Here is a 27,429-nt window from a genome sequence, read left to right as displayed (position 1 = left end):
AGTTCTTTGGTCCAAAAGACGATTGGTCCATCTTTATATGTCAGTGGTAATAAGTCCAGCTTGGTCACACATCTGAAGTGACATCACTCTGGTGTTTCTGCTAATCCCAAAATGATGTGAAAAGTTCTGAACAGTGAGTTTTGTGATCTGTTACACCTCTAGCGACAGGTAAAGACGTGTTACTTAAAACTAATAGATGTTTTTTTTTTCAAATAGACTTAGTTTTAAATCCCACAGCTCCAGACTGGGAACATTTGGGGTTTAGATAGAATGAGCAAGGAAAGCCTGTTAACATGAATAAGATGATATGTTGCCTTTGTTTAGAAACATGTTACATTTTTATATATGTCTAAGTAGGATATTTAAACAATTTTATATTCCATTCCAGTGCCTGAATATTCATAAATTTTATTATATTAGAACAATGAGGCACTTTCTGTTGGCAATTTTAAATCCAATTCTCCCACGTGGGTAGTGACAGTGGGCTACAACAGCAGAAACCATGGCGGGTTCCAATTCTGTCAGCCAAGAAAAGAAATCTGAGGCTGCAGTGGACACAGGCTCACCAAAACTGGAAAGTATTAATATAGTCTTCCTAAGAGAGTTGTGTACAATAGTACAGAGAAAGTAAACAAATGAATGCATTTCTAATGTTAAAATAGGTTTAGTCTTGGACAGTGAAGTGGCGGTCTAACTGTCTGTTTGTGCATCTTTGCTTTCATGTAACACACAAATATATACAGTGGAATTTTGACATCTTCTAAGATGGTTATCATACCATAAAAATCTCATGCCATTGCGACTCTGTTTCCTAATAAGGTGCTTGGTAAGTGTATATGTTTTTGTAGGCCTGTATATAAAAGTTTGTTTAGACAGTGTTGACTGTTTTTCTTACAGCCTGAAAACGTGTAGTAGTGCAGTTCTATTACTAAGAGGAATGACCTATCTCTCTTCATAATGGAAAATTAAGGAATCGACTCGACTGCTGGAATATTATTTTTCTCTGAATTGTGTCTGTCGTATGCTCCTTATGCACTTTCCACCCATCCACAGAACAACCTTGTGGGCTCATGTGTCGGATTGCTCTGGTATTTGACCCAATCACGTCATCCTGTCTCTTGAAAGGTTAAAGGTCTGCCTCTCACCTCTCAAGTGCATGATTAGTGAGATGTCCGACTTTGCCCAGCACACACACACAAACACACACAGCTGCTACCTATCATTTTCGAAGTCTGGAAGTGTGTCGACCCCGGGGTCATTTATGAGCGTGCTCAGCTCTGGGTGATGGCATTGCCTCACGGATGAGTGACAGTTTATATTATTTTAAAAACACACAGGCGCACACAAATCCTTTCATTCTTTGACCTCAGAAGAGCAGGCGTCATTTGTCTTTCGTGAATAATTCACAAAGCCATTCCAGTCTCATCTAATGGTTTAATCAATTATGAATGAAAATCAGAATCTGGTGGGCATCACGAACTCTCAGCCTTACATTAGTACCCTCTTCAGTGTGTTGTATGTTTTATCGTCAAGCAAAGCTTTCTAGTTTTGACCTGACCACTCCAATTTTTGGAGACTTCTTTATGCATCTTGCTGCCTGCTCTTAGGCTGAACTTGCTAAGATGGCCTGACCTGGTCATGTTGGTATGTTGTTTGAAATGTTCTCAGCTAGCAAATAATTTAATTGACAGTGGAACGGCTGATTGTTCTGAGATCGGCTAATTTTTAAATGCATTCCTAGAATCATATGCATCTGCAACCTTCTTTTTGTTGGCCTTAGAAAGCTCTTTGGATCTCACCATGGTAATCCCACTCACTTCAATAACGAAGTGAGCAAACCAAATGAAATGTCTAGGGTTTAAATAAGACACGCTTCTTCAGAATCCTCTCTGATGATGTGCTAAGCAATTTTCTGCATCTTATTCTAATTTTAGGCATTTGAAGTAGTTATACATGTGGGGGTGTCCTAACTTTTTCCTGCATTTCTATTAATTACATTTTACTAATTATTTTGAAAGATATTTATTCTCACTTTTATTTGTTTAGTTGTTTTACCTCCATCTTTTAATATTGTTCAAATGAAGATCACATATTTATAAGTTAAAATGTTAAAGAAGGTTTTCATGGGTGTCCTATTTTTTCCCCACATAGCTGTGTACATAATTATAAAGATATTAATAACCATTCTTTGTCTCTCTCTCTCTTTCTCTGTTTCAGTTATAAGGCTCGTGCGCGTGTTAGCTCCCTTGTGAGGATGCCTGTGTCTATAGTGCACTGGAGGACAGTAGGGTGCAGGGGAGATGAAGGGGACTTGCTGCAGTGCCCTCGCTCGGTTTGGAATGGAGGAGAGTGCGCTAACAGACAGGCTGCTGCAGTCACCTGCACACCAGTGGAGGGTACACACAAAGGAACTCCTACACATGCATTCACAAGAGTACTTATCTAAATATGCACAAACAGAAGAACTTACAATTATACAAATACACACATACAAATTTACATAAACAGAAACAGAGACTGAAACAATAAACATGTATGCCTGAAGAAAATGCTTATATATTTTTGACCATTTCTAGTGTTTAATGTGTGTGTGTGTGTCTGTGTAGCTACAGTGTTTGTGCCAGTGCGTCTCTCTGGCGGAGCATCGGTTTACGAAGGCCGTGTGGAAGTGTATCACGCTGGGCAATGGGGCACGGTGTGTGATGACCAGTGGGATGACAACGACGCAGAGGTGGTCTGCAGACAGCTGGGTCTGGGGTACATATGCAGACAAACACATGCTTGCACTCACAGACCGTTAGTTAGGCTTGACCTGGTTTGCTTAGAACAAACTCGCCATTTGTCAGGGCGCAAGAGCTTGCATGAACACTGGAAAATATGTGAGGCAGAAACAGAGGGAGAGAGTGCAAAAGCAAGAGAGAGTGGGGTTGAAAATGTGAAGTATTTTAATGGGAAGCTCTTCAAAAACAAACAAGTCTGTATTTCTGAAAGACAAAGTGTGTGCATATGTGAGAGAGAGAGAAAGAAAGAGAAGTGAAGAAAGAATGAGAGGAAAAGATGAGGATAATGAAATGAAAATAAAAGCAAGTAAGAAGAAGGAAAAGAAGAGCTGAAGAGACTGAGAGAAAATGAGTCCGTCAGCATATTCATTTTATGTAACTGGAGCTTCAAAGATTACAGAACATGCACCATATGGACAAAAGCATTGGGACACCTGCTCATTCATTGTTTTTTTCTAAAATCAAGGATATTAAGAGTTTATCCTGCTTTTGCTGTTGTAACTTTCTCTACTGTTCAGGGAAGACTTTCTACTAGATTGTGGAGCATTGTTTTGAGGATTTAATTGCATTCAGCAGCAAGAGCGTTAGGGAGGTCAGGATGTTGAATGATCACCACCTACCTCTCATTCCTCCCTAACTCCCCAAGTCATCCTAAAGGTATTGGAAGAAGCACCATCTTTCCAGAGAACACACATGCTCCGCACGGGGCCTAGAATGCAGAGAGCAAGATGGAAGACGAGCAGGATTTAGAGGGAAAGAGAGACCAAGAGTGAGAGAGGCAGAGTAAAAGGCAGCAAAGAGAGCAGTGTGTGAGAGAAGGGAAGATAAGAGAGTGTGAGGGAGATAAAGAGTGAGAGGGTGGAAAATAAAGAAAAGAAAAGAAGAGGGTGGAGGGTGATGATGTAAAAGGGTACCATTTAGAAAGAGCAGTGGAAGGAAAAAGAGAGAATGTGTGTGTGTGTGTGTGTGTGTGTGTGTTTGTGTGTGAAAGAGCTCTATTATTTCAGTGTCTCTCGGCCTAATTGTGACTGATGAGACTAATGTGGAAAAGACATCGTCCAAATGGAGCTCTGTAGGTATGTGTGTGTGCGTAAGGAGAATAAATCCTCGTGCTGGTTGAGCTGCAGGTGTGGCTCAGCGTGAAGGAAACAGGAGTTCCAGCTGATTGAACGTTAGAGACGTGTAAAAGTTAAAGTGTGTTCAGACAGCATTTGGGCTTCATTAGCATTGGCTCTTTAACTTCATCATCTGTTACACAGCTGCTGTGTGAGCCTCTCTAAGTTCAGGTTAAAGTGCGTGTCTGTGAATTAAACACTGACTTCCTTTTTTGTATTAGCGTGTGTACTTGTATGGGTGGTTCCTCAATTGGGGGCTCTTTTACCATCTTTACAGAGTTTTGAAAAATCACAATGGTCAAGATTGAGCTCATATGGAATTCAGAGATTTAATATTTAAATGCAAAGTGTAATGCTATGCAAAGCATAGTGCTGAAATCCAGATTCTTCCAAAGGATTTACTTACTTTTTCCACACTTTTCTTTTTTTCTGTGTTCTCTAGATCTCTCTACTGATGTAGAGACTGATGGCCATTTGACTGAAAAATCTCTAGTTATATACCAATGTGTATTGTGTTTTGTGTATCGTTACACCTCATTCATACCATTATGGCAATATTTTACCAAAAAAAAAGTGTTTACATTATTTATATGCATCTGTAGTGTGTATTCTACTATATGTTAAGTAGTGTTGGGGAATGGATGACCTCTGTCTAATTACTATTACTACAACACAAAACCCGTTGTGACATAATGACACCTGGTGGTGGTAATGACTAGAGGTGAAACAATACACAACTGCACCGCAGTTTGGACCTCATTGTTTGGTATGAGTATGGTACAGCTGGGGGAAAAAACAAAAAAACATAAGACTAACCCAGGTTTCTTTTTATTTAATTTAAACAGCTGTTCAAGGTACATATTGTTCTATGTAGTGCCATATAGCACACCCTGGGGTAGTTAATACAGGCTGTTGTGTGTTAATTAATCAGTAAAGTCTAAATGCTAGATTGTTCAGTGTGTTCTCTCACACAGACACACACAACCAAAATCCTGACACTCTGTCCTCGGCCAATCCAACGTGATTTCATTGAAATAAGATATTTAAGGCAGAATTTTGATGTCCTTGTATATGTATTAGTCATTTTAAATCCAAAGGTGAGAACAGTGAGAGATAAAGAATAAAAGTCTCTCTCTCTACAAGTGACAGTGGAAGAACAAGAGCGATGAGAGAAGGGGAGGAGGAGAGGTGGGAGCAAACAAGACTACATTAGACTACATCTATTAACAATGGGGGCCAAAAACCTTTTTTTTGGGGGGGGGGGTATTTTTTATTTGCTTTATTAGATCTTTTCATATACAATGTATTGCGTTTTTTTCAATGTATTAAGTTTTTTTGTATATATTTAACGTGTTAATGGCAACAGATCTTCCATTTTTATTCAGTATTACTGCCTGTCTGTGCTCTGTGTATGTGTGTATCTCTTTACGTTAATGTATTTTTATCTCTGTGTGTGTGTGTCTGTAGTGGTACAGCTCGAGCATGGGTGAGGGCGTATTTTGGATCTGGTGTGGGTCGAGTACTGCTGGATGAAGTGAGCTGCACTGGAAATGAACTCGCTATAGAGCAGTGTCCCAAATCAGCCTGGGGGGAACACAACTGTGACCATACAGAGGATGCTGGAGTGTCATGCACACCTCTCACAGGTATACACACACTAAAATTCAGCGTATACACACATTACTTTACTTATTCCCATACACACATAAAACACTAGAATCATAACTCAGGAGTTCTCCAGAATCTTCCAAAACACTGGACTGGACTTCAATTTATGAATCTGAATGGGATGAGAATGTGTGACTGTGTGAACTCTGGCTAAAGTTCAGGGCACTTTCTTCTTTTGATAGCTAGAAGTAGGACTTAGCAATTGTATTATGTTATGGGAAAGATCAGCTGATGTTGAAAATATTTAATTAGATTTGTAGGACGTTCGATTGGGAGGAGTAGAAACTTCAGACCTGATCCTCTGTCCCAAATTCAGTTGTTTCATAACTCCATTTCAGTATTTTAAATAAAACAGGATGGCATCTTAAATGTTTATCTAATTGGCTAGATTTGACATAAAAATGTAATGTGTTTCTCACAATATGTCTCACAAAACTTTGATAGCCTTGAGTCTAAATCTTTAGCATGGCTAGAAGCAGTCTCTGCATTAGCATAGTTGGTTATAATAGCAATGTGTGCCTTAGCCATCCAAAGGGCAAGAGTCTGACAACATACAGCACCCTCCACAATTATTGGTACCACTGGTTAAGATGTGTTAAAAGCCTTGAAATAGATTACATTTTTATTGCATATGCTTAATCTCACACTGAAAATTGTAGGAAAATGTAACATTTAACTCAAGTGAATAAAAAAATCTACATTATTGTTTCTCTTCCAAAGGCCCCGGATACACTGTTAGGATGCATGGCATTATGAACTCTTTGAAATACCAGGACATTTAAAATCAAAATCTGGTGATCTCTGCCCGAAAGCTGAAGATGGGTCGTCACTGGGTCTTTCAGCAAGAAAATGACTGAATTTTAGAAAATTACTCAACCTGTTTGAAAACCTGTGGGGTGAGCTGAAAAGGAGAGGTCGAAGGTCCCTCTCTCTGTATTCTCCCATCTTGTGAAATGTTTTAGGAGAAGATTAAGTGCTGTTTTGTTGTCAAAAAGGGGTTGTACAAAGTATTAACATCAGGGGTGCCAATAATTGTGGCTCACATAATTTCATGTAAAATAATTTTTTCTTAATTAATAATCTTATTTTTTGTCCTATGGTATTATAAAAATGAATTTATTAGAAGCCCAAGAACACATCTTAACGAGGGCTTTCATAATTGTGGAGGATTGATCTGTGGCGCAGTGGAAGTGTGTTCTCTGTAATGATGGTGTTCCAACCAATACCTTTGGGATGAGGTGGGGTGGTGATTATCCAACATCCTGACCTCACTAATGCTCTTGTTGCTAAATGCAATTGAATCTTCACCCCCTGGACCATAGAGACAGTTCCTCAAACAAAAGCAGACTGCTTTTAATACGCTTGATGTCAGAAGAAAAAATGAATGAGCAGTTTTTTGTCCATATAGTGTATGTTACATACATACGCAAAACATTGGCTTTTGAAATTTCAGCAGTGAGGTTTCCGCATTCAGTGTGAAAACAGCCACTTTGTGTTGAAGTACCGGTTTATATTCACCCAATGGGAGCTTCTGCCCCACCTGGAGTACCATGACAGTGGTCTGCAGAGATGCAGCTAGATATTGGACTTCTGCTTTATAATACCACTCTCTTTCTCTCTCCCTTTCCTTTTGTCTCAGATGGTTCAGTGCGGTTAGTAGGAGGAGCTGGTGGTTTTGAGGGCAGGCTGGAGGTTTACTATAGAGGCCAGTGGGGCACAGTGTGTAACGACGGCTGGACAACCATCAACACACAGGTCGTCTGTAGACAACTAGGCTACAGGTAACACACACAGAGAGTGGGATGCGCTAATGTATGATGTTTGCACTACTTGCCTAGGATTTGATCCTACTTAAAAGACTGTCGTCGAATTTGCAAACATTAAAACTTCACATTATTTTAAACTTGGGAGTAACCAGCTGTGGCTCAGAATGAGTGATACAGTGCAGTCGACGCGCCACTGTGGACCAGTTAACCTCTATAATGAACACCTTCTGTCATCTGGTACAGCCCATGCCACGATGCATTGGTGGTGTCATCTGAGCCATGGGTGATTGTTCCCACCATTAGATCAATCATGTAAACACTGTTAGCATATGCTAATGTATACTACTAATTATGACTGATTTCAGGCAAAGCCTAGGCATTCTGTGACATGTGCACCTGATTACAGATATTGAATACATATAATTTGTATGAAAAATGTTCATATAGCATCAAAGGCAGTTGGTATTTTTTAAAATGGTTTATGATAGCAGTTGTTTGGTTGTGTGTAGGTCTGGACAGAGTGTGAGCCCAGAACGTTTTGGGTCTCGAACAGGGCCGATCTTGCTGGATGATGTAAGCTGTACAGGGAAGGAGCCCTCACTCACACACTGCAGCAGGACAGACTGGCTCAGACACGACTGCACACACTCAGAGAATGTGGCTATTGCCTGCAGCCCCCAACGCACCGGACATGGAGTCCCTACCAGTAATGAACACACATACATATGAATATGCTACACATACCTAGGTATACACTCCACCTACGCACAAAACTGGAATGAAATTACACATAAAACATATCCTTTGGCACTATCCTGCACACTATAAATGTATAAATATGTGAGCAGACTCTCAGCTTCCTTGCAAAGACACACTCACACACTTTTGACTGTTCCTGTATCACTAGAAAAGTACATTTGTGCCTGTAGGCGTTTCTCCTGTGCTCATAATGTTCCACATGCCTGCCTGCTCCATATGGGCTCTTTAAGTGTGGATTGCTTTCCAGTATGATCCTTTGCACACACTGTAGGGCTCTTACTATTGAGTTGCTATGGAGATGCTTTCACACTGCGTAGGCTTTGTATAAAAGCGAGCGAGGGACAGACATGCAGACAGAGAGATCAGATTTCAAAGGGGTGTAAATCTCTGACCTTGTGACAATTAGGTTCTGCTATGTTTTTTTTTAGGAATTTATTAAATCAGGGGAAAATTGGAATCAGGTGGAATTCTGTGGCCCCAAAGCAATGCTATGATCTTTTTGAATAATTATGGTTGCACATCGTTCAAACTCCAAACTGTTCCTTCTGATTCAGGCTTGTATACAGCTTTTTGATCAGATGTATGGTTCATATTTTGTGCCCATAGGAATGAATGGAGTGCAAAATTTGTACACCCTCCTCATATCACAATGGTACAAATACATTATTAACACCAAATTAACCACCAACCACAGCAAAGACTTGGCAACCTGACACCTGAGACACCATAGAAATCACTTGAAATACCATAGCAGCTGCTTAGCAGAACCATAGCAAACATCTTGTAACTCTATGACAGCCATATAACATCCTCTAAGCAATGCTAAGGCAACCACCTGCAAAACCAAAGGAACCACCAGACACCAGGCATACCAACATAATAGCAACCACATAGAATACCATAGCAACAACATGGCAACCATGTGGGATATCATAGGAACCACCTGGGATACCATAGCAACCTCCTAGAACACCATTTTCCATTTTTGAAATGGGACCAAGGTTTGAGCTTGTAAGGACAGCACACTTACGTTTACTGTTTAGCGACCCTTTAGGGGAAACTAGCACTTGGTGTGTCATAGTTTTAACAGCTACAGCTGCCTTTTGACTTATCAGACCTTATTCCTACCGTCCTCTATAAAGAGCTAATGGATTTACCTGAACCTTTTAGTCACACACACACTCATACACAGTTACACATAACAGGCAGGCATATGAAGTGTGTGTACACATATGCTGATTACTAAAACTTAAAAGGAACATTTATTGAGACACAGTAAAGGGAATCAAGAGAATACTGGATACAAGTGTTTGTGTGTGTGTGTGTGTGTATTTTTATGAGACGGACAGATTTGTGAGTGTGTATGAGAGAGTAAGTGAGTGTCAGCACGATATGGAGACGCAGAAGTGTATCTAAGTCAAAAGGAGAATGTGTGACTGAGTGAGCATGAATGGTAGTATGTGCGTGTGTGTGTGTGTGTGTGTGTGTGTGTGTGTGTGAGAGAGAGAAAGATCATTACGAGGGAGTCAGTGACATGACCGCTGGCTCTGTAGATAGAATAGGGAAACCAGTAGGGAATGTGTTGGTTACACACACCAGCATTCAATGTAGAATTATGGTGTTACCTCATTCTTTAGTCTGTGTGTGTGTGCATGAGTGAGTGAATAGGCTTCCACTCTGTGTATATTCCCTTTGTGGTCTCCTGTGGATCATGTTATATTGACTTTGGAGAACGGAGACAGATTTTTGAAGCCATGCTTTACTCAAAAGACCCCCTTTGTTCATTTCCCAACTGTATTCACCTTACAAACACACTGACACACACACACACACACACACACACACGTTTGTATTTCTGTCTTTGTGGGATCTTTCCATTATCTTTTGTATTACTGTGGTCAAATGTTAATGCAGCTACACACAACCTAATTATAACCTTACCCTTAGAAAGAACAAGCAAGCAGGATTCTGCAATAATGTTTGGATCCATGAGGAAGCATGTTTGTAATAGAAATGTGTAAGTAGGGGTGGGACTGTCTAGGCACTTCACGATTCTAATTGATTCTGATTCAGAGAACTGTGATTCGATGGTATAACGATTATTGATACATCTTAATTTATGTCTTTTTTTTCTATATAGGATTTCCGTTTTCTCACTTTGTGACTCTACTTGGCAGTTATAGTGACATAAGATTCTGTGTCAGTGGATGCCCACGCATGTTACAGCTTTGAGATGGGACGCTGTATCTCAGCGGAAGCCCTGGTTGAATATGGGTGAATATGGACGTAAATCATTTGCAATAAACGTTGTGATAGGGTTTGTATGTTATGTTATTTTCTAATATTTAAATGCTCCAGCAAATTTGTTAGGGACAGCGTAAACACAATATAAACACATTCAGTGTAATTGTCTGATTGGACAAATTGGGGACTATTTTGATACTGGGAACTGTTCGATGTTGAACCCTTAGAAACTTTTCATTTTGGTTTGCACATGCACAGACTTTCACACACACAGCTCTTTCCTCAGTGCTGACAGGTTAATATGGACCGGCGGTAAACTTCCTCCATTGGAAGCCCTTCGGGGCAAAATGCTTTTCTTTTTACTGGCCAAGTAGCTGTGATGGGCCTGCTACAGATTTTACAGGCCTAGTCTCTATAGCACAAATTTTCTCTTTCTCTTTTTGTTTCTCTTATCTTTTCGTGAGGAATTGCTAGGAGCAATTTTTAGAGAACACAGGTGGATTAATGGGTGTGATGAATCTGTCATTTGTTTTACTTTGAAAAGCACCTCACTTGCCGTAACTGTTTGTTTGGGATCATTATCTGGCTGTAGGATGACGCACCTCCCAATCAGTTTGGAGTCAATTACTGAAATGAAGTCATTGTGCTACTGCCTTTAGACAGTCAAGACCACCACATTAAAAATTTGTTTTGGACACAGATGGAATTTGGTCTCTGCCTTTAACCCATCTGTGCAGTGAACACACGTAAACACTAGTGCGCACACACACGTTCCTAAATTGGTGGGCAGCCATTGGTCAAAGGCCCAACAGTGGCAATTTGCCGAACATGGGAGTCAAACCCACAATCCTGTCATCAATAGCTTTAACCGCTAAACCACAATTGCCTTCAGCAGTTATATGAGGAAAGTACCTATAAAAGTCTTAAAAATGTAATTGATTGAGGTTTAGCATTTGCACATACAACAGAATTTCTCAGTTGTGAGACATAATTAAACAAGTTTAAGATATTTTAAGGCACATCCTTTGCTGAAAGCAGGAGTAACTAAAGAAACTGCTGGGAGATTTAAAGGATGTCATAGCTGCGGCATTTCGTTCCAATTACACAGAGGCTTACCTGATGCCGTTTGTTTAGTCAGTTGGTCTCAGCAGATCCTTCTGCTTGGTTTGGAATGGAAACTTTTGTGGATAAGATTGGTGGACCCTGCTTTAGGGGTTGAAGTGTGAGCCTGGCAACTCTCTCTGTGGGGAGATGAATAATGATTTTTTTTATGGTTTCAGCACGAAGAGCATCTGTAATGATATCCTCTCCAAACTCAATAATAATAAACCCCAAGCATGTGCAAGATAATGTTTAAAGCTAAATCATCAACTAAATGGAAATGTGTGGTTTTGCTCAGAAAGAGACGTGCTGAAAGGTACTGCCCATCTGAAAAACACATTTAAACAGCATAGCCCCATATATATATATATATATATATATATATGTGTGTGTGTTAATATGCAGTACAGTTTATTTAATATGAAGCTCATTAGACAGCTTCTGAAAAGGACATTAATGAAAAGATTAAACAAATCTGTATGGAGTGTGCTGTATGTGTGTGTATGTGTGTGTATGTGTGTGTGTGTGTGTGTTTTGAGAGATGGTCATATATATGAGTGGAGGCAGGTGTTCCGTGACTGGAAACCTAACACTCCTCTCGACTGCCAGGTGGTTTTCCCTACTGTGTTACCTTTACACACACATATATAAATACTTTAAGTACACTTTATATGTCCAAATGTTTGTGGACACCCCTTCTAATTAATATATTTAGTTCCTTTTAGTTACACAGATTTGCAAATACATGCACACACAGCTTTTCTATGCCCTGTAGAGAAGTACTGCCAATAGAATAGGACTCTCTGTAGCAGGTAAACATGAACCAATGGGCACCATGCTGCCTAATGCCAGGCTTGGGCTAGATAAATATGAAGCCCCCCAGCATTGAACTGTGGAGCAGTGGAACTGAAATGGTGTGCTCCATCCAGGACTTCTGGAATGAGTTGTGGATGAGCTGGGGTAGTGATCATCCAGCAGCCTGACTACACTAATGCTCTGGTGCTGAGTGAGTCACAGCACAGCTCTAAAAAATAGTAGAAAGCCTTCCCTGGACAGAAGAGACTGAGAAGAGACAGAAGTGTTTTCAACAAAAGCAGGATTAACTTTTATTTATGTATATGTTTTATTTATGTGTATGCATATGTATGTGTTATCTGTTTAATTAATAATGGTTTTAACAGTAAATTTACAGAGCTACATATATGTCTGTGACTGTCTCAGGTGTGCCAGTGCGGCTGGTGGACGGGGAGAACGAGAGAGAGGGGCGGGTCGAAATCTTGGTCGGTGGCCAATGGGGAACTATCTGTGATGATGGCTGGACAGACCAGGATGCAGAAGTGGTGTGCAGACAGTTGGGCTTCAGGTAACATTTATACATGCTGTCATCTTAATTTTCGACTTTTCGACTTTAAGAAATACTAGGTACTCTTAGCATTGTTTGAACATTGCAGAATAAACAGACCAAAAAACAGGCTGTCAACTCAATTGAAAATTAATTGAATTGATGTTCATTAACCAAAATCAGATTTGAAAAAAATAATCGTAATATTACACAGTTATTCAGAATATTCTGACCACCCCTGGTTTGAAATGAACTCAGCCCATTATATCAACCCTGCTAAGGGAAAGGAGCACTTTATAGTTTGTATAATTCGTGCTTTGAGCCACCACTAACAGATTTGCTTTACACATGCATTTCTGGACAAGCTGAAAGATACAGAAATGTGCCAGTCCAAATACACAAGTCCCCACCCAAGACCAATTCTGGGCTCATTTAGGGGAGGGACTCAAAATCACGGGTTCCATACAAACCATGGAATGAATGCGCAATTTTAAGTGTCACTTTTCTGTGCACATTTTTGGAAAAATGGTAGAGCCTAGGTTCATCCAATCATTGATTTTGATTATTTTCCTTGAATACAAACACTCAAGCAGTAAAGAACAGTCTTCTGGTGTCATAACATTATACTCGTGTTTCACCGAAGTTACATTGTGCACCTAGCAGTGTGCTAGGCCAGGAGTTGAAACAATAGAAATGCTATTCTAACATTTCCAGTCAGTGGAGCATTAATATGGTTTTGAAGCAGCTAGATGCTAGATAGTGTTGCTTTAAGAGAGAGTGATTTCAAAAGCCTTTATACTTGAGAAAATGAAATGAAAAAATGATCTAAGAATGATGATGCTCTAAATGATCTAAGAATGAAAGATGATCTAAGTAGAAAAGGAAACACTCTTTCATAGCTTCAGCAGAACACTAGATCCAACAGCCATTTTTACACCAAGTTTTAAATGCTTTTGTCTCTTTGTTTTGCCTTTTCTTAATTATAGCTGTAAGCAAATATTGATGTATGTTTATAATTATGTTTAACAATACTGTTTTTAAAAACACAGTATTGATTTTTAATTAATAGTTTAGATGTAAAGATTAGTGGCAGTTATTTATTATGTGCTGTTTAAACCTTAATGTTCTTTTACTCAGATTTTATGCAAGATTGGTGGCAGTTAATTATGTGTTGTTTACACCTTAATGTTCTTTTACTCAGATTTTATGCATATTGTAGTGTTTTGTTATATATTATAACCTAATTTTATCAGTTTCTCAGTGACTCTATGCCATGTAAGTCATTCTGTATGCTCCCATGTCAGTAAAGATTTTGGCGCCCTTTATCGTCTTTAAAACCAGTTGTGAAAAAAAGCTTTTCTCAAGTATAAAGGCAGGAGGCATATAGTTTTGTTTTGCATGGCACAGATACCTCGGGTCATTGTCTGTGGCAGACCTACCAGAGGACTCTTCAGAGGCGCAACGCTGCTAGCAGTGACTTTTACAGTCAGTGGAGCATAAATATGGTTTTGAAGCAGCTAGATGCTAGATAGTGTTGCTTTAAGAGAGAGTGATTTCTGATTGTGCCAGCTGTGTAGTTAGGCCAAGATATATTTAAACCCAAACACTACTCACCCACTCCAGTATCCCTTGGCAGGAGCTATGATCATTTTCCACATTTAGCACCACAGAAAGAAAGAGAGAGAGAGAGAGAGAGAGAGAGAGAGAGAGAGAGAGAGGGATCTGTAGCCAAATTCAGTTTTTGTATTTATAACCCAGGGTGTCTTTTCATGCACTAATAACAGTTCCACTCATGTCCACAGTTCAGCATCACTAGAGATTTTTTTTTATTATTCAGTGTCCTTCCCAGTCATTCTCTCTCTCTCTCTCTCTCTCTCTCTCTCTCTCTCTCTCTCTCTCTCTCTCTCTCTCTCTCTCACACACACTCACACACACACACACACACACACACACACACACACACACATGTGTATTTGAGGTTATCCATCTGGAATGCATATGGGTGAGAATGCATTAGAGCTTGATAACAGTACTCTTTGTCTAGTGTGTGTGTGTGCATGTGTGCTCTGACTTTAAGCACAGCCTTAAGACAGGATATAACAGGCCATGAGTGTCAAAGTTTAATGTGTTCAAATGGTCTAGTGTGTGTATGTGTTTGGGTGTGTATGCCTGGTCATTATATTTAATGTAGATGATTCCATATGATTCCATGTTGACTTTGGATGACACAAAAATACACACACACTAATGCATTTACTGACGTGCATTGAATGAAAGATGATCTAAATAGAAAAGGAAACTCTTTTTTTTATAGCTTCAGCAGAACACTAGATCCAACAGCCATTTTTACACCAAGTTTTAAATGCTTTTGTCTCTTTGTTTTGCCTCTTCTTAATTAGGGCTATAAGAAAATGTTGATATATGTTTATAATTATGTTTAGCAATACTGTTTTCAAAAGTATTTTTAATTAATAGTTTAGATGTAAAGATTGGTGGCAGTTAATTATGTTTTGTTTAAACCTTAATGTTATTTTACTCAGATTGTATGCATACTGTAGTGTTTTGTTATATATTGTAACCTAATTTTATCAGTTTCTCAGTGTCTCTATGCTATGTAAGTCATTCTGTATGCTCCCATGTCAGTAAAGATTTTGGCGACCTTAACCGTCTTTAAAACCAGTTGTGTAAAAAAGCTTTTCTCAAGTATAAAGGCTTTTGAGGAGGCATATAGTTTCGTTTTGCATGGCACAGATACCTTGGGTCATTGTCTATGGCAGACCAACCAGAGGACTCTTCAGAGGTGCAACGCTGCTGGCAGCTTTAGGCAAGTCATTATATAGCAAAGCCTATAAACATGTAGCTGCTAATTTTCGAATAGATTTTAAGATTATCACTTATTATCACTAAGATTATGACTTATTATCACTTTTTTTTGCAGGTGACAGCAGTGCGTACATCGAGTAGTCATTTCAGTCATTTATGTGAATTGATTATACATTTTCCAAACGTACTAAAATTACATTGCTCCATCTTCCCATGTAAAACAAATCCTGTCCAAATAGGGCTTATAAATTTTTATTATAAAATGTATTATATGAATCTCAGTATATTGAATTATAACCCCTGTATTGTTATGCTAATCGTATGACCAGATTCTTCCTATACACAGTCGTACTCCTAGGTGAAATGTTAGCTTTCATGGAGAGATCTTGAGCATGATCTTGAGCCATGGCTGTGTTAGTATGTCACTCAGATTACAGTTCTGATAGCAAGCTGTGAGCTTTACACACATAACAATAATAAGATTTTATCTACTTCATACACATACACACACACACACACTCTCTGTCAGTGTAACATAACTCCACCCAAGAGTGAACTTTATCTGTTCTTCATGTGTGCAAGTACGCAACACTCACACAATCCTCCTGTGAGGGGTCAGGGAAGTCATTGCTAACAGAAGTCAAAGGTCAGGTTATGACACCCTAGCCTGTACACATATCTGATGACCCACAATCAACACTGTTACAGTGGGTGGCTAAGGGCTCCCTTTTGTTATTATTGAGCTCTCTTAGGGAGTGTGTGCTTCTTTAGAATGTGTGTGTGGATGAGCGTATAGCCGGCAGTTGACTGACTTTTGAGACTACAGTTGCTTTTCCCAAATTGTAGTTTGAGTAGTATGAGCTTTAGATTGATGAACAATGACTGTGAAAATGGTGATGCCATTTATAAAAGCGATAAAAAGGGAAAACATTCAAAGGAGTGAATACTTTGTATAGGCACTGAACACAATATTATCAGTATTATCATATTAATTTACTTTTTAAATAATTTTTTAATTAATGTAGTGATTTTGTAGTGAAATGTAGTGAGTTGATACATAGAATTATGTTTGTATTTCTAATTTATTTAACATTAGTTAACTTTTACTCTCTTAGAGGTAATTTGTCTTTTGTTGTTGTTTTACAGTGGTATAGCCAAAGCTCGTGTTATGGCGTATTTTGGAGAAGGGGAGGGGCCCATTCATGTTGATAACGTGAAATGCACGGGTGGTGAAAGTTCACTGACGGACTGCATTAAACAACCTTTTGGAACCCATAACTGTCGCCATAGTGAAGATGCTGGAGTAATCTGTAACTATGGACAGCAGGACAACCCCATTGGAGTCAAAGGTGAGGTGAACATCTCACAATTTTCATCATAACAAACATCTGATAAACTCATAGCTGCATCACACACATGTCGGTGTTACTGCTGTGGTGAGAATGGCAGTAACACCGACATGTGTTCCTGCACCACCCGAAAAGTATTATGAATAATAAATAATAACAGATGGACTACAGGGTCTCACAGGGCTGTTAAAAGGGCTGTCAATTTAGGACTTTTTTTGGCATTAGCCTTAAGTGCATGCAGTTACATGGATGTTTCACTTGCCTTTAGTGCAGTATCACTTAGGTTTTATTATGAGGTTTTATTAGAAAATCATTCCTAAAAATGTATTAACATAGTGATTTATGCCTATTTATGCCCACTCACAGCTTGTGTAAACCTGTAGAAATAGGACTGTCTGGCCATTGAGCTGTGAATTAAGCTGTAAAGCAGTGGAATGAACTGTGCCGCATCCAGTTCTTTTTGGTGGGGTGGTGATCATGCAACATCCTGACCTCACTGAAGTACAGGATAGTTATTTACATAGTACTGTGCCAAAGTCAAAGATCTTTATTTGTACAATTTTACAATTTACACAGCAATTAAGTAGTGGAGATTAGATATAAAATGTATATAATCTTTTGAACTCCTAGTTTTCATTTCTTTTTCTCAGTCTTACACATGCTGCCATCGTTCTGTGCATAAGAATAAGGACAATAAATACGCCTTAACAACCATGCAAAACCTTATAGACTAAACTGTTCCCCTCAATGACACTTTCATCTTTGAGAAAGAGGAGAAAAGCAAGATTCACAATTGAGTCAGATCTGAGAAAATGCTTAACTTAACTCAAAAATGACTTTGAACAAATTCTGTTTACAATGACCTCTATTAAAACTTAAGAAGTTTTTTTTTCTTATCCGGTGAAGCTCACATTTTAGAAATTCAAGGTTATATAAATGTAGATAACTATAATATATATAAATATACTTGCTTTTTCCTGATGATGAAAAATAAATAATAGTTAACTTGTAATTAAAGCTGCCGTATACGATTCTGGAAAACGACTGTTGATATTTGAACTAAACCGCAAAACAAACCCCTACTAACCCTTCAGTGCTACTTAAGAAGCTCCGTCCCCAAATTAATGTTGTATCACAAACAAAACAATATTGACCTATTTCTGTGAAACAGCAAAAATAAGTAAATTTTTCCCAGTTATCCAGCAGAAATATAGCAGGAATATTTCTCTATGTCTTTATACCTGCTCTACTCAGCTATCGTGTTACTGCACAGGTTACCATCTGGACAAACAGAGAGAGAGGAAGACGGTTGTGAAGGGATGATAAATGAGAATAAGAAGGTGGACAGGAGGAAACTATTACCTGAGTGCCTCTCTTGCTTTCTTGCTTTTCACTCGCACTCGCACACAGCAGATTGTGGATGTCTGGTTTTTGAGGATGTGGTTACTCCACATGTTCTATAAGTATATGCCCGCGTGCACATTAATCCGATGTGTGGTTTATTTAACGTATCAGGCCCACTAATTTAATAACAGACCAGACTAGGCTGCTTTCTCCATTAACGTACATTGACACACACACACACACATACACACACACACACACACACACACTTATTTGTCGACTTCATTCCTTCAGTGTTTAGGTTGTGCTTGGTCTGGGTATCTCTGACATTCACAAACACAAACACAGAGCTACAGGACTGTCCACACCCATGCATAAGTGCTTCTTTCCCTAGACAACAAAAATGTAGACATGCCTACAGAACGATAGATCTACCCAACCCTATTGAAACATCTCCAAAGCTTTCCTCGAGGACGTCTAGTATTATTTATAGTATTCAACACCTGGTGAATGGCATTCATCCAATAGCTGGTAAATCAGCACCTTTGGTAAATCAGTGTTTAATAGTGTTAAATCATGTCAAGGAGCTAATGTCGAAATTCTGTAACCAAGCTTTGTTCTTCAAAATTAGAAATTCTTGTTCCTGTATTTATGTATTTCCTGTGTTTCTGTATTTATGTTTCATAGTAAAAAAAATCATTTATTTTTTACTCATTTAAACTTATTGATCTTATATGCCTTTAAATATTGTGCACCGCATTGAAACAAATAGGTAGTTTTGTGTTTATATGTATGTGTGCTTGATACAGCGGTAGCAAGCTCTGTGTGTGGTCTGAGGCCTGCTCACACCCGTCAGAAGAGGATCATTGGCGGGGAAAACTCTCTACGGTAAGCAGAGAGTGACAGTTCTAAACATTCAGCTCATAAACAAGCAAAAGGTAATTTAAACCAACAGAGAGAGAAAGAGAGAGTGAGAGAGAGAGAGATCCCTAATATAGAGTATGTGTGTGTGTCTGTATATATATATATATATATATATATATATATATATATATATATATATATATATATATATATATATATATATATATGTATGATGTATTAGTTTTAAATTATACCTCCTAATAAATACCTAATTTAGGGGGTGTGTAGGGGTAAGGATTAATAAATGTCAGAACAGACACTGTGAATCACTCGCAAAAAAAAACAAAACAGCTTATGTCAATATAGCAACTATTTCTGCATTAGATAACTATTTCTGCATGTTTGTAAGCTCTAGGAAACTTGCTTATGCAATAACATTCATTGATTACCCCATTATATGGAACCCCATATAAACTGTAGGAGTATTCAGGAGTCATCAATCTTCTCTGCAGTTGCTGCAGTCTTTAGTCACTTTTTATTTATAAATTATTAATTAGTAGTTAGTCATTTTTTGTATTTGATTGTGACATATCAGGTGACATAAGTATTTGTAAAGTACAGAAAATCTTATTACTTTTGTCAATAAAGAGTGATCAATATCACTCTGATAATAAAGCTATTAAAAACAATATTTAATTTAATTTTTTTATACAGACTTTTTTCACTTTTTTGCATTTTGTCATTTATCCAGGGATTTTTCCCATGTATTGCGTATTGCGTAAAACAGTGTATTTATTCGTGTTTTTTAATTATTGCAGTCAGTATAAATGAATTTTGAAAGAGGAACCTTGTTAATCTCAGATAATAGTAAACAGGGATTATCTTTGGGGGATTTTTTTTGATTACAGAGATATTTGAAACTATTGTAAACTGTGCAACAATATCTGCATTTTATTCATTTGTATACATTTGTTTCAAGATCCCAATTTCTGCATGTTATGTAAAAAATATCATGCATCAGCATCAGTACTGATCCTATTCGGTTCATTCCTTACAGTTAGAATGGATGCACTGTTAATGGCACTCTCAAACTGATATTCTGTATTTCTGCATCTGTATTTTAAAGGATATGTGTTGGTACCTGTGTAGCCTTTGATGCTTTAGTCCTGCATACAATAAAAATAACCTGTTCATTTACATTATTGTGAATAAAAACACTTATGAAGTAAGCAAGGTCTAAACTCTATGTGCTACTATAGTATTTGGTATGTGTGTGTGGCCTGTAGAGGGGGTTGGCCATGGCAGGCTGCAGTTCGCCTACGTGGATCTCAAGCGGATGGGCGGTTGGTGTGTGGAGCCACTCTGATTAACAGCTGTTGGGTTTTAACATCAGCACACTGCTTTAAGAGGTAAACTCATTCTGACATACATATATAAAATCTGTCATAATTGCCTCAGTGACAGAGTGTCAGTCACTGAGTCAGTTCTGAATCAGTCACTAACACATAAAATGTCATTTGGGTGTAAAAGAGCAGCTGCAACATATAAAGGCTATCTGAGGAGTCTGTACGAATCATTTTTCCTTGGGTCATGGATTTTAATACAAATATATTTTCTTCAGAACTTTTGATCCAAGGGTGTATTCACAGACCCCATGTAACACAAGAACCTATGCAAGGTTAGCACATGCACTTTTCCAAAAGTCCCATTTAGTTTCGCAAAGAAAGGCCAAGGTGTCTTTCCATTCAGGGGATGTTCAGCTTGTCACATGAACTAACTTCTTTTAGTTTTTACTACTATTTACTACTTTCACACTTCTTTTTTATTTGTATTTTTCCTGAAAACAACTGAATAAACCTTAATATTGGTTTGTTGCAGAGAGCTAATGTTTAATGTGATTCTCTTTCTAAATATCCAAAAGTGCCGCAGTTCTGAGACCATACAATTACGTGTGCATAGATTTTTGTCAAGTTGTTTTTAATCAGTAGTTACAGCAAACCTCGAGGTTCTGTACGTGAAACAAAGCATGAAGCGGACCTGGGCTGATTTGTTTTAACAATGGACAAACCAAGCAGACTACGAAACGAACTGCAAACAAACCAAACTGACATCTTCACGGACCGTTTAGAGTTACAGGAGTACAGTGCCTGCCTCTAACCACCTTCTGATGTTTTCAGAAGTTAAATGTATTTGCAATCCTGTTAAAATGTATAAATCAAGCAAAATACTTCATTTATTAGCATGAATACACAAAATCCAAAAATGCCTTTCTTTTTTGTTGAGGAACAAAGCTAAACATCTAATTTTACTCAAATATATCATTTACATTTTTAACAAGAACATGTTCTATCTCTTTTAGTTGTCTTATTTATCATTTTATTGTTTATGTTTATAAAAAAAAACATTTTAAGTGTGTATGCATAATATAGTAATAACGTTGGATGTACACTATTTTAGGGCTTACAGGTCTTCAGTGATGGGGTTCCTTCACTAGTTTTTCATTTTCTCCTTTAAATGAAAACTTGTAATTCAGACTTGTAACTTTTGAACCGCTTTTGAACTTCTGAACCGCTTTTGAACTTCTGAACCGCTTTTGAACTTCTGAAAATGTGCCTCATTGCTAGATGTTGTGGCTAGGGTCAGTTTATGTCACATCACTGTCACAAGACAGTGTTGTGAATAAAGCACAATGTGAGTAGCCATAAAATGGGATTGGGAACAGGCTAAATATGACAACAGCATGCCATCCAAATTTGTCTGTGTTTAGAGCAACTAGTAAGCGCTCATCAGCTATGGTATGTGAACCTGCACAGTCTGTGGAGTCTTGACTAAACTGTCTGACTTTTCTTTGTTTAGTTTAGGCTTGGCAGGTCAATCTACAAGGGATCAGGCCAAAAGGCACAGAGTAGTCAGTGGTGCTTTAGTGTCCAGTGAATGGACCAGTCAGTGATTGATTGAGTTACAGCTCAGGCACAAAAAAGACTTAAATGACATACAAAAGCTTTCACTAGCAGTGCTGAATAGCTTTCATCTGGCTGGGAACAGAACACTTCATTAGTCATTCCGACTCGCTAGACCACTTTTCCTTTCTTTAATGCACATGCACACAGATGATGTATTAAGCTTGTAGGATCAGGGCTGACCCTGTGATTAGGTCTGCTTTAGACTTCGCTTTGGTAATGTATGTTTGTATAAGGTTGTATCCACTCAAACACTTGGATTTATGTTTCAGGTCTTTTTCTGTAAGACCTGCAAAAAGTATTCTGATCAAACCACACAGATAAACACACACACACTCACCAGCACAGAATTGTACCGATGGGGCAGTTTTGTATGCACACCATCCATCTTTGTCTGAAATCAGTCTCATACCACATGACCATGAGTAATGCATTAGTCTTAGGCTGCACACAGTAAGAAGGAGGGAGAGCGAGATCAGTCTGGTCTCTGTATGAGCCATGACATCAGACTGCTGTTAAGGATCCCATAACCTTCATGGTCTCACACACACACACACACACACACACACACACACACAGCTCAAAATTTCTTGTTGGTCTTTGTGCACACACCCACACAAACAAATTACTTTAACAGCAAATATTAACTGTTATAGCAATGTGACAGTTGGTTTAAATCATTTGAGATAGTTAAGGCTGCAAAGACTATAATAAGTCCCTCACTTCCGAGTTTGTAGAGTGTAGCATTACAGAGACTTGTGCAGAAATATCCTCCTGACAGCACACACACACACACATGCTCACAAACAAGCTATTTATAGGTCCTAGGCTCATTCATGAACGTTGGGCAACCGTAATTAAATGTTGAAAATTTTGATTAATGCTATTTTAGCAAACAAGGAAGTCTGATTGTTAAATATTATCTTTAATAGAGCTTTTTAAGTAAAAAAATACAAACATAGATTGAACAAGATTGAACTTTAATTATGCAGTTTTTAAACTGCAAAAGTACATAAGATTCAGTCTGTAACTGCACTCCCACAAGGTGAAGCTACGTGACTTGTAACTGTACATATGCAGAAGTGAAAGCATGGAAGTTGTGGCACTGTTTTCAGCTTTTCCCTGAACTGATTGAGTTAACAAAATGGTTGGCTGTGACTGACCTACCAATTGAGTGATTTTGTCTCCTGGATTCACTTAGATTAGGTGTGATTGACTGAGCTACCTGGTCATATGGTGGAGTTGGTTTTGTATGAACCTTGCCACTAGCATAAGAGCTGGGTAAGGTTTCATAAGGTCAGCTTAAGTTGTAATCACATACTGATGGGGCCAGGAGAGTCTCTCAAAAGCATTGCAGCCCAAGGATTACATGTATACTCAAACATCTACTATATGAGCAGTTCTGTAAATGCATGTTGGGTGAATATGTATATACAAATTTACTATCAATTTACTAAAATTGCCTTGTTTGAGCACCCAAATGTACTGAAAGCACCTAACTGTAGCTCCCAGATTTACTAAAACCATCTGACCATGTCACCCAAATTTACTAAAAGCACCTTACTGTAACACCCAGATAGTTTTTTATCGGAATATCTGTCTCTAGGATAACACTTTTGCTAAAAGAGCATGAAATGATTCCTAGTCAATGGCCCTTTGCTGTCCTAGTAAAGGCTGCCCTCTACGGAACGCTGCAGAGGCTTTGGGGAATGTCCTGCTGATCCTACACTGGCAGTGCCAGAAAGCAGCTTGGCATTCCGCAGGAGGCAGCAACGTTTCCGGAAAAACTCCTTACCATGTAACGGGACACTGCACTGCATGTCTACACTTCCGCTGTGCAGGAGCAATTTCAACCACTAACAAGCAGGATGTACACACATACACTGGAACACACACTTGTACTGGAGATCTAATACCCAAAGATTAAATTAAATGTGTGGAGGATGTTGCAGACACTAAAGTTAAAAAATAAATTGTTATTTTAGCCTTGCAGTTTGTGTCGTGTAACTTCAAGAACAACGTCTATAAGATTACATAAACATTATTTGTATTGTCACATTTTGTACAACTTTTTTTAACCTTAAGTTACAAAAAAACTAGTTAGTTTTGTAGTTTGAGAAATGTATATTGGTTCAAATTGCAAATTTGGGAAATCTTTTGTTAAAGAGCAACACAGGAATGCACAGAGCCTCGTGCATGATGTTTTGGATGGCTTCTTTTATGTCTCTGCTTTCACCAGCTCGCTGCTTGTCAAACTTTGGGTGACAAGAACTTCCAGAGGAAGTGAGCTGACTCTGTAATGGGACAAGTCATTTGTGTGACATGCTAACCACAGGAAGTGAACTGCTTCAATGAGCAGTAGATCATGTGATTGGCATGTTCCCTCAAAGCTATCCATGACATCCACTCTATTAAAACCTTACAGTTAGAAACTGTAGCCCGTAGGTTGATTGACAGTTTATGTTTGCCTTCCTCTAATCCTTCATCAGTGGTGAGTTTATGACCACTGAGCCGCTCTTGTCTGGATATTTTTGGGGGGTGGCCCTAGTAGTGACACTGATGTGTTACAGTATTGCTGTCTGATATTGTGTGTCACTGCTGTGTTATATGGTCTACCATGCAGATAAGCTGTGTGTAAAGCTCTATATTGGAGCTAGAACCAGAGATGTTGTCTATGTATAGACCACATACTCACCTGGAACTTCGCTTAGCCTACACATCTATATATATACATGTGTATATACTTACTAAAATCCCAGTGTTGTATACTTGGCAGTACAAGTCAGGTATACGTAAGGGTATGTCCAAGAACAGGCCAAATATTCTTATACTTTTCTGTATACTTTAGTATACTTCAGTATATATTTAAGGATCATTTTGGTTAGTATCTCTTGAATAGACTCATTTTTGCAAGGGTATGTGTAGCACCAGGTTTAAAATGTGAAATATAAAAATGAAATAAAGCACAATGTATAGCTAAAGTAGTTGATTGTAGATAATGTAGTGAAATGACTCAGTAACTCTAGAGAAGTCTAAAGTAATTTTCTTCTCTCTCTTTCTCAGATATGGTAACAGTACCAGACTGTATAAGGTGCGTGTTGGAGACTACCACACACTGGTCCCTGAGGAAAATGAGGAAGAGTATGGTGTTGACAGAATCGTCATACACCCTCACTACAGTCCCCACAGCAACGACTATGATCTGGCACTGGTGCGTGTGACTCGTCATGGAGGCCATGGAGGTCATGCAGAAGATTGTGTACGACAGAGCCGCTCTGTTCTTCCTGTATGTTTGCCTGGGAGGAGAGAGAGAGTGCCCAAAGGCTCAACCAACTGCTTCATAACTGGCTGGGGAGACACAGGTTAGAAATACAGTGAAGTGCATGCACACATGCATTCATGTAGATCATTGTACACACAAAAAAGAGGGCATCACATTAAAACCATTGTCTTTTTACTATAACATTGTAGTTTAATTTTATTTTTAATTTAACATTTGATCTTTTTTGGGCAATACTGAGAGATAGCGGTCATACAACTACACAAATACAGCTGAGGAAATGTCTAAAAATAATGAAAGAAGTCTCTAATAATCCTAAAATGTCATCACTTGCCCTACAGGCAGCTCTTACCACAGTTGATGTCAAAGTACATCATCTACCGTCAGACAGAAACTTTTTTATGGGCTGTGTCAAAAAACATCAGCAAGACTCAAGATTCATCTTTCTAAAGCACAAGTTTATTTGAATTTCTTTATGTTTGAAGAATGTTCAGTAATTTGAAGACTTGTTTAATTGCACATTTGTGTTTTTGTATGGAATGAGACAAATTGTGATATAGTAATGAAAGCTTTAATCTTTTCTTTATATTACATACTCTCTAAGCAGTGTTTATTTTTTGAGTAACAAATCTGTTCATGATAAATCTAATCGTTGGTAAATGTTACGATGCAGTTATAGAGATGGTTGTTTATTCTTAAGCAGCTGAGTTGCAGCTGTATGTTTAGAGTTCAGAGTTTAACTACCTCCACATCAGACTGTTTGCAATTTGATCTGATTTTGTGTTTTCATCATAAAGGTGAACACGTCAAATTATTTTGGAAAAACAAACCTGGTATTTACAGAAACTAAATGGACTTTTTGAGGCACATGCCAAAACACAGTTTGCTGGTGACTGTGTTAACGTTTTCTTTGTGGGTTGCAGAAAAAGGCTTTCAGATTATGTCAGCAGGCTAAAATGCATTCAAATAGTAATTATACTTAGAAAGGTTGTGTTTGTGAGAGTGAGAGCAAGAGTGACCTCCTAAATGTTCTGACAGATGAGCTGCCCATTTAGCATGTCTGTGATGAGGCGTTTGCATGTGTATTGTCCATTGGGAAGACAGAATGGCCTGGTGATGTCATGTGTGTCCAGCTGTGCGCCTCCTGAGACAGACAGACAAAGATAAGACAAACATTCCAGTTTTAAACATCGGTTATACACACACAGGACTATAGACAGGACTAGTGCATCCAATATCACTGTATTTTTTACGATATCAATATACAATATATTTTACTTAATATTAGATAGTTTTTATTTATGTGTATTAATTTAATTAATACGGATGTCAGTATCAATTTTATTTGAATTTAGTAATCTACTTATTGTTTTGACAAGTAATAAAGTTATCTCAGAATAAAACAGTAAAGCAAGAAGAAAGGTATGTGGAGCCTTGAAAACGTTAAAATAATACGTAAATTATTAATAATCAAGTAATTGTGAAATGGAGAAGGCTTAATGAACTTATGCTACAGCTGTAAAGCACAAGAATAATTTATCAAATTTACATAGCATGTACTGTCTGTTCAGTTTCCTAATCTTTGTATTACACCAAAAGTTAACCATGGTATAGTCTTGGTGACAACTAGACAGCAACCAAATTTTCAAAAAGTAATTTGCAAAATTTCCAAACATTATCATTTATTTAGTTTTATGTATTATAACTCCCAACACAGTCTGAAGCATCCAGCAGTTGACATGCATGCCATTAGTTTGTGAAAATAGAGCTTTAAAACTAAAAAGAAACTGAAACTAAAAATACATATTGTAGAATGATAACAATATGGATAACATACCCATACAGATATATACAGTGCCAGGCCTGGTAAAGCAAGTAAAATATGACCTGATTTACAAAAGGTTAAAGATGTTAAAGATGAGTTGTTTTATATTTTAGGCAAGATTACTTTTCTTTTACAGGTTCACAAAAAGCAAAAGGAAAAGTTCCTGAAGCAACAGCTCAGACACTTTGTATGTTTAGTACTTAGTTACA

The 27,429-nt window shown here is 38.1% G+C and overlaps 1 protein-coding gene across 1 annotated transcript in view; it reads left to right on the top strand.

Annotated features, from left to right (window-relative positions):
• prss12 (serine protease 12) overlaps window positions 1–27,429 on the top strand; it is a 43,519-nt gene that overhangs the window by 9,175 nt on the left and 6,915 nt on the right. The window contains exons 3-12 of the mRNA XM_072670421.1: window positions 2,218–2,396; window positions 2,607–2,757; window positions 5,363–5,541; window positions 7,203–7,344; window positions 7,839–8,035; window positions 12,655–12,796; window positions 16,745–16,947; window positions 19,101–19,179; window positions 20,442–20,564; window positions 25,179–25,477. Coding sequence (XP_072526522.1) covers window positions 2,218–2,396; window positions 2,607–2,757; window positions 5,363–5,541; window positions 7,203–7,344; window positions 7,839–8,035; window positions 12,655–12,796; window positions 16,745–16,947; window positions 19,101–19,179; window positions 20,442–20,564; window positions 25,179–25,477 — 1,694 coding nt within the window. The remainder of the gene's footprint in view (window positions 1–2,217; window positions 2,397–2,606; window positions 2,758–5,362; window positions 5,542–7,202; window positions 7,345–7,838; window positions 8,036–12,654; window positions 12,797–16,744; window positions 16,948–19,100; window positions 19,180–20,441; window positions 20,565–25,178; window positions 25,478–27,429) is intronic.

Source organism: Salminus brasiliensis, chromosome 24 (assembly GCF_030463535.1).
Source record: "Salminus brasiliensis chromosome 24, fSalBra1.hap2, whole genome shotgun sequence".
Taxonomy (NCBI): Eukaryota; Metazoa; Chordata; class Actinopteri; order Characiformes; family Bryconidae; genus Salminus; species Salminus brasiliensis.
The sequence above is the reverse complement of the archived record's forward strand: the minus strand, read 5'-3'. Positions and strand labels throughout refer to the sequence as shown.